This window comes from Stigmatopora argus, chromosome 16 (genome assembly GCF_051989625.1).
Source record: "Stigmatopora argus isolate UIUO_Sarg chromosome 16, RoL_Sarg_1.0, whole genome shotgun sequence".
NCBI classification, from domain to species: Eukaryota; Metazoa; Chordata; class Actinopteri; order Syngnathiformes; family Syngnathidae; genus Stigmatopora; species Stigmatopora argus.
In genome coordinates, this window is record NC_135402.1 from 3,985,046 (window position 1) to 3,998,602 (window position 13,557).

The 13,557-nt window shown below is 37.8% G+C and overlaps 1 protein-coding gene across 2 annotated transcripts in view; it reads left to right on the plus strand.

Moving 5' to 3' along the window:
• The window catches only part of cacna1bb (calcium channel, voltage-dependent, N type, alpha 1B subunit, b), a 69,389-nt gene that overhangs the window by 15,635 nt on the left and 40,197 nt on the right, over nt 1–13,557 (plus strand). For both annotated transcript variants that reach the window (XM_077623341.1, XM_077623342.1), the window contains exons 6-8: nt 9,224–9,315; nt 9,457–9,609; nt 12,060–12,247. In XM_077623341.1, the coding sequence (XP_077479467.1) occupies nt 9,224–9,315; nt 9,457–9,609; nt 12,060–12,247 (433 nt within the window). The remainder of the gene's footprint in view (nt 1–9,223; nt 9,316–9,456; nt 9,610–12,059; nt 12,248–13,557) is intronic.

Below are 13,557 nucleotides of genomic sequence, written 5' to 3' on the forward strand. Positions count from 1 at the left end.
TAAGTCGTTGGAAGAATATTGGGAATATGATTTTTGGTGTCTGGAAAAGGCCTTGCATCCTGTCGCTTTTCTTGAGGGGAAATAACTGGTAAATATATGTTGTATACTGTAAGAAGGATCGTAAATTAAGTGTTATATTGTGTTCAAAACAGAGAAACTGAAAAGGCTTTGGACCTCACAGGAAGTGGAAATCTTATTCCAAATCTCTTATCATCCTCAACTCATCTTCACTCTGAAAGCTTCTGGTGACCATGCCAAAAAAAAAAGAAAAAAAATAGCGTTTATTTATGGAATCAAAGGTTGATCTCTGCCAAAATGCGGAAAGTATTTAGCCAGAGAACAAAACGTACGCAACCTGTCAGATGGTGACTTTTTGTTTTATTTGACTCACAGATACAAAATAAACCTGTTAGTGAACACTGCAAACAACAAACACTCGGCATTCTGTTCCCAAGTAGCCTGGTTTGTTCTTTTTTATTTGTGTAACGATAGATATGAACAATATTTACCTTTTTAGCCGCTCTAACGACTGCTTTGCTTCCGTGTATCAAAGCTACGGCAGATAAAAAAAGGCCGTAAGGGGACAGATGGGAGAGTGGGAAGGTAGTAATGGGTGAGATTGGGAGAATAAGATCTAGAATAGCAAAAGGGATGACGTTCTTTAGCTTTTCTTATTTCTAACAACAGAAAAAAATGATTTAGAACGTCCAATCATGTTAAAAAAAGAGCCCGATTTTCCATTAGCGTTATTCTCATGTGTTGGCATATAAATATGATATATTAAACACATTGTAATACACCTTTTGCATGGCGGAGACCATAATACTACAGAGTGTTGGTGGGAAAAAAAACAATTTTGTTGTTATGATGTGAATCGCCGGCACTTTCTGTTAGAATGCTTCCAAGGGGAATTTCTTATTATTGCTATGTTACATCAAAGTTATTATGTTCCGTATCTCATATCTTATGACTGACTGTTTGGACCATACGTATTAAGGTGATGACTCTTATTTTTATTTTGCAATCAAACACCACTAATTGTAAGTTTTGGAATGTTTATTTTTCATTTTTTTTCGTCATTCCAAGCTTTTTATGCAGAGAATAACATTTTCTTCTGGGGCACATGACTAATTAACAAATAATAAAGTTTAGTTTGATATTACTAAATATGAAGAGGTTTAATATATTTAAAAAAAACAGTCTGAGCTGGAGACTGGCGACAAATATCTTTTATCACTCCCCGGTGTAAACCTTGTTGATCACTCCACCACACTCACCATAACACCTTAGAGAAATAGAAAAAAAACACACTGAAAGAAAGTATGAAGTACAAACAGACTTAAAGCTTGTATTTTATAATGACAACAAAAGCATTCAATTTAATTCAATATAAAATTGTTGTCAAGTTCTGTCTGAGTTTTGTTGTTGTTGTTTTTTTCTTTCAGTGTTTTTTCTTTTCTTTCAGTGTGTTTTTTTCTATTTCCTTAAGGGGTTGTGGTGGAGTGGTGGATTGGTTAAGAAGGTTTACACCTGGGAGTGATTGATTTATAAAAAAAAAAAAGTATAATTGCAGTTAACAACTGCAGACAGACAAAAAGCAACAACGATTAATATGCAACAATTTGGCAAAACAATATTTAACTGAAAAATTAGTTGTAGGATGCACAAAAAAAACTAAATATTTTGTACGATAAATTAAAGTTTTGTATGCGTTGTTTATGGACTTTTTAGCAATCACTTAACTGATTATTTACCACCAGGATATTGAATTGAATGCTTTTATTGTTATTATACAATGACATACAAGTATAATGAGATTTAAACCACACAGTGCACAAATAACAACAACAAACAGACAAATAAATAAATTAGTAGTCCAAGTGAGGTCAACAGAGCGGACCTACAAGTGCATGCACACACCTGTATTTGATATCCCGGCATGTGGCGATTAGTCCAATTAACAAAACAAACAGATTGGTGTGAGTAATTTCCAGCTCCTCCCACTTCCATCTCTTTCTTAGTGCTGCACTGGTGCACTTCCACAGGCTCCGCGGAGTCATTGTCACGTCGCCTTGCTGTTTCTATGGTGACCGGGCGCAATCTGTTTCCAAGCCAGTCTCTCGCTTCGGCACTCCTCTTTTGCTCGGGCGACTTTCGAGCAAGTCCGCGCTTGCATAGGTGTCAGCCGCATCACTTTTGCACGCACGTCGCTAGATAAGTGCTCGAGTGGGCTAATTCTATCTTGAAATTAAGGTATTGCAATAATTCCCAAAAATAATTCATGGTTTTGAATACTGCATTTGTAAACAAGAGGAGAAAATCGTAAATATACAGTATTTTTTTTTCTTGACAGTTGTCATATATACAAATACATATGCAAAAAGTATGTTCAGCTATTTTTTTCTGCAGCAATTTAAAAATAAATGTATGCAGTTCATTGATTCATTATATAAATAGTGGCCTCATACATGCAAATGATGTATTTTTGATAATCATCTTTATTGGCCAATTAAAAAACAAGTTCATTTCTCAATTTGAATCTGCCGATGGGACATAAAATTAAACATAAATTCCAGACGGGAGACTGTTGATATTCTAAATATTGAATTGCTTTCCCCCCTCACATTGCCTGTTAGCTTTGAAGAAAAGTGTCTAATAATTCATAAGGTACACGCAAAAAGTGTCGGCAAAAAAAAGCCAAATATAAATGAGTTTTCCATTGATGCACAGGTGCAGCTCGACTTCCTGACAACCTACAAACACAATAATACAAATGAAATATTAATATCGCTCTGTGATTGTCGGTAAAAATGGATCATTTTCAGACTTGATGCAGCTCTCATTGGATTGTACCAGCATTGCATATTTGAAGCCAAACCCTCAAGAAATGATTTTCCTCCAGCTTTGATTGAACAAATGCTTTTGAAGCTCATTTCCTCGCATGGAGCCTTATTTTTTTTTTTGCCAAGACACACCTGCTCCCTGTTGGGCAAAGTGGGGGTGCTGCAAAACCTCTTGGGAATCTACGATAATGCTTCTAGTGAAAGCTGATTGGCTAAAATGCAGATGTTATTGTATTGAACCAACGCAATACAATAACATTGCCCTCCAGCTGTCCCCAACATGTTACAGTATGTTTTACAAGCCACTTATGACGGAAAACAACCGTTTTAATTACCTGTGCAGGGGTCCTCAATTAACGGCGGTCCCGACTTATGACATTTAGAGGGTATGAAGGCCATGCAATAAAAAAAACAGCTTGCAATAGCATAGTGTTATTGGCGTAATCTGACATAGCCGAGAAATAGTTTTTTCACACGGCCAGGCAAACAGAATGAAAGAAATTCTGTCCAAAAATGGCTCCCGGGCACTGTGCCAGATGGTAAACAGGGCCTACTAATTGATTTGATTCGCTCTCGCAAGCTTGTGTTTCATCATTGGGTCTCTGGAAGATTTCTGTGGTTCTACCACGGTCACGAGAATCATCTGACGACATCACGTAGGGATTTAGGTCATCAGTTGTTATCGTGATCTCGGTCTGAATTTAATGAGAGGAGCCATTTATGTTTTCTGTTGACCCCAGAGCACTCATTTCTGGGGGGAGATTTGAGTGGGATGTATTTAAAGGGGATGTGAGGAGCTGTTTTGGTTGTCTGACGTGTGTTCCAAAGGTGAAAATTTGCCCTTTAAAATAGTTGGGTCAGGACAATCAAAGTACCGTATTTTCACGACTATAAGGCACACTTAAAAAGTCTTAAATGTTCTCCAAAATAGACAGGGTGCCTTATAATCCAGTGTGCCTTTATTTATGGAAAAAAAATAAAATGTGTCATTCATTGAGGGTGCGCCTTATAATGCGGTGCGCCTTATAATCGTGGAAATACGGTACTCTGAAATGCCCATTTATTTGAAATGTGACTACTGCAATTTCAACTAGCTTTAATGCACTTTTTTCCCCCTCAAATTTAGTTTTCCCCTCCAATTATTTTTTTTTACCAAGCAGCTGTTATGCTATGCCCTTAGTTTGTATTTAAAACTTGGTTGAATGCATCCGAGAGGACCAAAGTTCTACAAATGAGGCAAAATCTGCACTTGGATAACTTTGAATTTTTAATGACATCAGAGTTGATATAGTCCTCGTATCCCTCTTCTATTATGTATGCCACGAGTCCCATGCATACAGTGTTGTTATCACAACAGTTCTCTAGAGTCGCAAATGAGCCTGGATTCCCACAATCTAGCACAAATGAACTCTCCCATGACCATTAAAATGTACTTGCCATTGCAAAAGCTGCATTGTCGTCATTTCTGCAGCTGTCAAAAAATACTTCTTAGTTAAATCATGAGCTAAGGTTGACATTATTCCATCCATCAATTTTTTTTTATCTGGGCTAAAATTGCCGCTCCATTAGAGTAGAGTTATAACTGAAAAGGGAGGGGCATAAGATTGCAAAGTCAAAGCGAGTGTTAAGATTTGTACACCTGAGTGAGCCAGTAAAAGTGTCCGTTTCACTGTCTAGGGTGAACGTGCATATAATGTGTTAGAATGTGCATTAGTAACTGTGTGGCGAACGAGGCTTCCCGCTTTCTCTTCAGCTCCACTTCACCAACACAATAACAGCACATCATAGTCCAAGAGTGGGAGGAAAGGAGGAAAGCTTACATCACAGGCCACGAGCCACTGACATGTTTTTGTAGTGCCCATGTGGTTCTCACTAACGCAATCCTGTCTGCATTTTCATGCTTTTGACGCTTCATTTCAATACGTACTGGAACGCTGTTAATCAAGACGTTCATTTGCTTTTTCTGTCGAAACCACCAATTTACAACTAGTTAGTTTTATTCAAGGCAACTCGGTTTGTCCCCAGCCATTTTTTTTCTTAAAAGGATGTAACAAACAGTATTTATATACTAATTTAGGCAATGTTGTTTGCACTTTTTCTGCCATTCAATAGCATGAAAGTAGTGTTGTTGCCATTTGAAAGTTATTCAGTGTGGAGAATAGTCAAAATTCAGCCTGCAAACCGCAACTAGTTTTAAACCCTGTCTTACGTAGATGCGGATTTCCCCACTCGAAGGAAAAGGACATTCTCATCTTTTATTCAGACCCTTTGTACGACAAAACAGCTTACTGTAAATTTTTCAAAGAGCTTGATATAAAGTGTTAAGTGTGACTGTCTGTCAGGATGTAGCTTTGTTAGTTTGCTCATCTTTTTGGGCATTGTATTGGCTGACAGTTTTCAATTCCACTCACTATTTTGCCACGTTTTTTCAAGCGTTTTCAAATGTCTTTCCCTGTCTTACCAGTTGGACTGGTTGTTTGAAAGGATGGAAGTGTTTTATTGGGTTAGTTTAATGTAGAGGAACAGAATGGTAAATTCAAGGTGTAATTTATCACCATTTAAACTGCCTTGTTCTAAATCATGTGTCTCTCGTCATTAACCAGCGACGATTCATGTGAAGTTAATGTTCTGAAAGTCTGTTGAAATATGTACGTTTAGCTGGAGAAGCAAGCCGGTGAGGCCGTAACGTACAATTTGACGCGCATAAACACACGTAAGCTCAGTTGAGTGGTTTAAAGCAGAGCGTATTACCTCAGCAAATGAGTCACACTCCCATCGAGCTGGCTTTTGTAAACAGACTCCTTGTTAGCACAGTGAGGCATGCTTAAGTCCTTTAGGAGACGTATTGCCAGATATGCACGATCAATGTTCAAAACTTATCATAAATGCTCATAGAACACAAATACAATTGTTGCCATTTGGAAATGAACCGTATATGGCCAAACATATCATATTTTAATTTTGAGAAATGTGATTTTCCCCCAATGATAAAAAACAGATCTGTCATACATATGATCCATATTTAGGACAAATTATATTTCACATTGTGTAGCCTTTTGTAGCTCCTCATAGTTTAAACAATTTGCATTTGGTAATACAGTTTAGTGGTTAGGCTTTTTTATACAATATTTAAAAGCCTATTAAATCATGTAATCAACACTAAATACACTTTAATTTTTTTGAAATAATACTCAATGAAGTTTTACTGCCTTTTGCATGGAATACTTTTAAATTCCAATCCCGTCAATTCTAATGACAGCTAAATCCGTCAATTCCAATGGGAATTGGGAAAAGCTACCAACTAGTCGAGCAATACAAAATTCTCTAGAGATTCCTTTTTCTAATGCGGAATATTATTTATAACAGGACATGATGGACATGATACATTTTTTGAATTTTCTTGGTCTTTGTTGAATGTTGTGAGGTGGTGAGACACTTATTTTATGTGCCGTATAACATGATTACTTTCTTCTATCTCGGACACACACAAACACAAAAGTCAATAACAATATCCTATACTGTCTGGCTTTATATTAATCCCACTTGGTATGTTTGAGTAGGTGGTAGGTGTTCATATCTTGCACAGCTTTATTTTCAATTTATATTTCATATTTTGGGAGAAACACTCATGCAAGACTTGTGTTCAATTTCTTCTTCAAATACTCAACACAAGAACTTTGAATTTCTTGGCTTTTGTGCATCACTACATTTTCTTTTTGTTCTGCAATGTGTCTTTTAGTCGTGTAAATAGTAAATGCATGTAGAAATGCTGTCAAGTGATTCAAGTTTGTCATCGCAATGAATTGCACGGTTGAAATTTAACCTCCGTTTAATCATTTGTGTGTGTTTTTTAAATGGAAAATGGGATATATAAAAAGCGAGGCTATGGAACAACAGCCATGTTTGATGGCGAGCGACTCTGGCAGCTTCAATGACTTCATGTGTAGCCACTTCAACCGTGCTCATGTGCATTGTGGCCTCTCCTGCCTCCGTCACAGCTGTCCGCTCGTATCACATTACATCTGGACCACAACACACACACTAACACACACATGCAGCGTTACAAACAGGATGTGACATACTGAACTGATGATTAGTTTGCTCGTTTCCTTTTACAAGATTGTAGCTTTAATTGGCGTGGAATGTCTCTTGTCAAATGATGAAGCCTATTTTCCTCACTGAGTTGATCTAGACAACATTTGCATAAACACATTCCCTTATATTTTTTACTGGATCCGTCATTTGTCAGTGTGAGAAGGCGCCTCAGTTCGTGTCTAATTTGTTAATTGTGTGTTTTTATTTTATGCTATTATATCTAAATATTGCATTCACTTAAACCAGTGGTGTCAGACTCGGGTTGGTTCGCGGGCTACGTCAACGTCAACTCGACTTCATGTGGGCCGGACCATTTTAGATATAATATTTAGATTTTTTTTATATAAATGGAATAAAAGAACTGGATTAAAAGCCCTGAATATTCCGTTTTTTTATAGATCTAAAACAATGTTTATTTTAGCTTTTTTTAATATATATTTTTAGATTTTACAAAATGATTTTTGAACTAAAAACTGAAAAAATGGATTAAAAAATTACAATTATTGATTTAAAAGGGGGAAAATCAGGAAATTTAATATACATCTATACTCTTCATTTTAATTTGATCCCAAAACAGAAAGTCGGCACTCATGATTTACTTTCCAGGGCCACACAAAATGATGCGGCGGGCCAGATTTGGCCCCCGGGCCGCCACTTTGACACATGTGACTTAAACGATAGATAACGGTAATAGTATTGTACATGACATACACTTATTCTATTATATCAGAAATAACTGGGATTTCATGTAATCAAGACATAATGAAAAAATTGTCATGACGGAAGAATAATTATAAGTTATATAGTCCACATTTTTAGCAATTTTTTACAATTGTGTGACCAATATCATTTACATATAAACCATGTTTACCTCCTAAAAGTTTATCACCTATCATTCCCATCCTGCGAATGCCATATAAATACGAGTACTATATTTTGATCACTATGTAAAAAAAGAAAATTTTCTGTTGAAAAACACTGACCACGGCTACTCGCAATATTTCCACGATGGCACTCATCACTAATGGGAAGTGACGCGGCGGTGTGTACTTGACAGATGATACAATCGCGCCACATATTTCCGGTCTGGCTGTCTGGCGCCCACATGGACATATTGCAGTGGTGATAAAGGAATATTAAAATTCTATAGCTGGTATTTCTGATGAATCCTTGCTCAGACTGTCTGTCTACACAAGCATCCAATCAGCCTTTCACAGCAACACACACATGCTTGCACACATATGCACATGTGCACTTAGCAGAGCAAAGTGAGTTATTGATTTTGGATAAAAGCGGCTTTGGGGGCGGAGTCTTGACTTCTATTCACTGCCCACGTTTTATTCCTGGCCTGGCCACAGTAACTTTTTATTTTTATTGTGAAAGGGCAGTTTTTTATTATTATTCGGGGTTTAAACGTAGCACCGTGAGTCAGTTTTTGTGTATTATGAACAAGTATTATAAAGCAATGAGCCAAATATAAAAGAATTTGTCTCGTATGATAAGGTGTGTGTATTTTGTAATAGACCTCTGTCTGTCTATTTAAACCCTGTGTGTTTGTGAGTCTTTGTTTGATTGTCTGCTTTACCCTGATTTGTCTACGTTACTCGATGTTCCAAGTTCCTCGTTTCCCCATGTCTTCCACGCCAGGTTTGGTTTTGTCATTTAAATTCTTAAAGTCTTTGTTATTTTACTTCATACCCTTCCTGCCTTAGTTATTTAAGTTTTTGGTAGAACACTCCCTGTTTGGCTCCTACTACATTCCACGCCTGACGCCGCACTTCACGTGACAGGGCTTGAATTATATGAAATAAAAAGGTCATTTACATCCTATTAGATGCGTTATGATGGGGTTCCGAATGGGGAAATAAGCTTTGCTGGTTACCTTGGCAACTGATAACTGGGGAGTAATGACCTTTATTGCTCTCAACTTTTTCTGTCACTGCACTTGGCGAGTGGGAGTCATTTATTTCAGTAGAAATAAAGGTTAGTAGTAGTGAGGACTTTAGATAAAAAAAATGAAATAAAATATTATTTATTTAAAGTAAATATGCTTAAATGTTTGAATATGTTGATGTATATCAATGCAGTGCATATATGAAATTGTGTGGTTTTGTCTGTTTCCCTGTAGTAAAAAATGGAGGTTTGTTAAGTATTGAGGATAAATGTAATATTTTTGGCTTTTTGTCTGAGGCTGAAGTTATTGTTATGGCTCAATATACAACTTTAAGTTAATGACAGTTTACAGATGTGCTTATAATTGTATATTTTTGTGTGTCTGTCCACAGGATCCTGGCAAAAGTCGGCTCCGACTTCGATTTACGTACACTCCGGGCCGTGAGGGTGCTGCGACCGCTCAAACTTGTGTCAGGGATTCCCAGTAAGTCACACTCTAAACATGTTGGCAAAGTTCAGAAGTTTGTTGGATCAATAATGGAAATCATTAGCACATCCGAACTTGGAGAAAATGTTTCTTTTCTTTCATTTTTCCATTTATTAAGATCTGTTTTGTTTTCTCCAGGCCTCCAAGTGGTGTTGAAGTCCATCATGAAAGCCATGGTACCCCTACTTCAGATTGGCCTGCTGCTTTTCTTCGCCATTGTCATGTTTGCCATCATCGGCGTGGAGTTTTACATGGGAAAATTTCACACCACCTGCTTCAACATCGAGACAAGTGAGGATAAACAGCTCTTATGCTTTTGTACAATGTTCAATTTCTGCCAATAAGTAGCCCCTCCCTCATTTACAGTATATTTCATGACATATATATTATTCATAGCGTCTGTATGGACATGTGACTAAGACTGCATGTACTCTAAGAGAATTTTCTCCCAAATACGATAACAAACGGGCACATAGTCTAATTTTTGTCAGCCCTTTTGTCACGTCTTGATTGACGTTTTAACCACGTATGCGTTAAAAAAATCCCTATACATTTTTAAAATGAGTTTGATTATAAGAACTATTCGTTTTGGTGAGAGTACATTAGTCTCGGGCCCAAAATATTAAACTGTTGGGGTTATTGTTAAGCATTTGTGTTATGAAAGATTGATTGTAATTCCGTGTAATGTTTAATTCATCAGGGGCTATTAGCAAAGTGCGCTTATATGCGTGTGTGTTTGAGATAGAGTCCCCACCCAATCAGTGTTGAAATTGGTGTGAGGAGTTGGAACGCTTTGCTAAATTGTCAGATTATTTTAGTTCTAGCGACCCAGCAGGATTTGATCACGCCCTGAAGCATTGCTAACAACTGCAAGAGGACAGATGGGTGCTGTTTATTTATTTTTGCTTTGCATACTCTTATGTCTCAAATACTATAAATAGTGATCAGGGGAAAGGGTTTTCTAAAGTATTCGTCAGAAATGGGGGAAATTTAGTTTTGGGAATTTTTCAGGCAAGGCAATTGTGTATAGCACGTGTCAAAGTGGCGGCCCGGGGGCCAAATCTGGCCCGCTGCATCATTTTGTGTGGCCCGGGAAAGTAAATCATGAGTGCCGACTTTCTGTTTTAGGATCAAATTAAAATGAAGAGTATAGATGTATATTACATTTCCTGATTTTCCCCCTTTTAAATCAATAATGTTAATTTTTTAATCAATTTTTTCTGTGTTTTTAGTTCAAAAATCATTTTGTAAAATCTAAAAATATATAAAAAAGCTAAAATAAACGTTGTTTTAGATCTATAAAAAACTGAATATTCAGGGATTTTAATCCAGTTCTTTTAATCCATTTATTAAAAAAAATCTAAATATTATATCTAAAATGGTCCGGCCCCTATGAAATCAAGTTGACGTTAATGTGGCCTGCGAACCAACCCGAGTTTGACACCCTTGGTGTATAGCATATTTACCTAAATGACCTCAAAGTAAAAATATGACACTTGAATGTGCTTTAATATGATACTATATCCCAAATGTGCTCTTCAAAACAGTTTTTCCCCCTCGTCAGCCCATAAAATGAAATAACCATGAAAAAAAATCTTTGCGAGGAATTAATTAATGCACTTTGTAAAAGCAAATAAGGACAATAGAGCTTCCCACGTAAGACTTGGGCACCGAGTTGGGCTGACACAGCATCTGTCATTGGGAAGCAAAGGCTCTATTTTACAGGAGTGGCACTAGAGGCATGTTGGCTGTGCAAAGTGGCTCTGCACATCATTGTTAAAACTTGATCCAGGCAAGAAAGGTTGGCCTCGGAAGCATCTGGTAGACTCAGCACATTTATTCTTCATCTTGAATTGTTTGACGTGCACCCGCACAACCTGCAAGTCACCTCTCGGCACCTTCCATTCAGTCCAGTGCAATTAAAAGTTGCTAAGAAACTTTACTACTAATTGACAACTAATTTATGTCAAGGACTTGCTCTCTTTTGGAAGTGGCAACAAAAAGGATGCAGCGTCCCGGGAAGTATTTATTAATGTACTATATGTCTTGAATTGATTAATTCTAGCTGGATTGACGAAAATATTTCAAATACGTGCGCACAATACAACATAAAGAAATGGAATGGAAAAATCCTGCTGTTCTCAGATTGGTTTCTTTTCAAATTGCAGTCGTGCAGTAAGCGCGCATATAGTCACTCTAATGATTTTCTGCGTGCTAGCAAGGCATCAATAACACCTCACTTCATCCTTTTAGTAGCCGATGACATGGCAAATATTGCGCTTACTGGGGACATGCTGCATTACAAAAAACAAAGTGGGGCTGGCGACAAAGCCAGATTACAAATGAATGCGGTCAGTATTAAGGCTGGGCTGGATGTAGTTCAATTCAGTCATTTCCCCTATCCCTTATCCTGACAAAGTTCGCGGGGGTGCTGGATACTATGCCCGTAAACTATGGGGACCAGGAGAGGGACACCCTGAAGGAGACGGGAAACCAATCATACCTAGGAGCAATTTAGAGTGTTCAACTAGCCTACTCTCCATGTTTTTGGGATGTGGGAGGAAACTGAAGTACCCGGAAAAAAACCACGCAAGCCCAGAGAGAACATGTAAAGCCCTGGCATCGAACCCTCCATGTCAGAACTGAATTTTGGATCATGCAAGTCAGAATGCTAACGTTTGGTTAGTAGAGAGTAGATCACGGGACACATTTCACTTGTACTTTCCTCCTCTTTCCTTCAGATGAAAAAGTCGCCGAATGGCCCTGTGGCGTGGACCCCCCGGCCAGGTTATGTCCGAACGGGACCAAGTGCACAGAGTACTGGACCGGACCCAACTTTGGTATTACCAACTTCGACAACATCCTTTTTGCCGTGCTTACGGTGTTCCAGTGCATCACCATGGAGGGCTGGGTGGATGTCCTCTATAGTGTGAGTTGTCTTTTTAAATGTTTTGTATGACAGGATACAAAAAGTACTATTTTTAACCACACGTGTACATGATTTAAACAGATTCAGGTTCACTGATTTTCTCAATTTGCGGTTCACATACCCTAGGTCAGGGCTGGGGAACCTTTTTGAAAGAGAGCCATAAACAATTCCTGTTTTCAAATGTTATTCCTTGAGAGCCATACTCACAATTTAAAAGTCAAAATACATGAAAATGCGATTTTTTTTGGTCATTTTGCCACTTTTAAAGTACATAAAGTCTCTGAATTCTTTTGACAACATTGTTACGCTATTGCTAATCAATCAATATCAATGAGTTCAATGAGTATCAATGAGAAAATGGATGCAGAAGACCCTAATAGTAAACAAATCAATGCCACAGTGCCGACGTGACGTTCCTATTGGTGCGTTCGGGACTCAGCTTTTAGCTCAGAGCCATATGCACCCATCAAAAGAGCCACATGTGATTCCCAAGCCATAGATTCCCTACCCCAGGTTTTCTGGAATAGCTCTAGGAAGGTAAAAGTAAAGAATGAGCCTGGCAGAGATAATAATTTATTTCGTCCTCAAACAAAACCGGATCATTTTCATTTCCTGTGAGCAAGTTCTAAAATGGCAGCCATCTTTCCTCCTCCTTTCTGCCCTTTTCCATTTCACTCCGAACATCTTCTGTGGCTTTTAAGGCTCATTATGCTAAGCGCTTGCAGACTCTGTGGTTTGATCCAGGACAGCATTTTCATTCTGTTGATACTTTCCCGCTTTTTTTATTCTTTCTGTTTCCCTTTTTACGCCTTCCGAGAAAATGTTCATCCCATTCCTTCTTGAAGGGGATTTATCACAGATTAGCCCGTATTCCCACTCACATTTTTTTTTTTGCATATCTTTCTCATTCTTCTCTGCAGTGATCTCCCAAATGCAGTGGTTTCCCAAATATATGCAGTAAATAACACAATTTTTGCAATGAAGGGACCATCCATTTATCATTGCAGAAATGAGATGTAATGTAGTAGTGCTACTAATTTTGCATCCTTTATTCATGAGATGTTTTATACCGGTATTTGAAACTTGCGGAGTATTTTCACAAGTGCTTCGCCGATAGAAATTTGTCAGTGAAAGATGCACCAATAGAGAAAAAATGAGCCCACTTTATCTTGCAAAAAGCAGCTCGTGTTGTCGACGGAGACCTTAAATTAACCAAAGGTCTGCAGAACCGTGAACAATAGCGTTAGCTCAACAATAACGGATGATCCTTCGTAACCTGAGCGTAATGTAATTACATTTACAATTCTTTT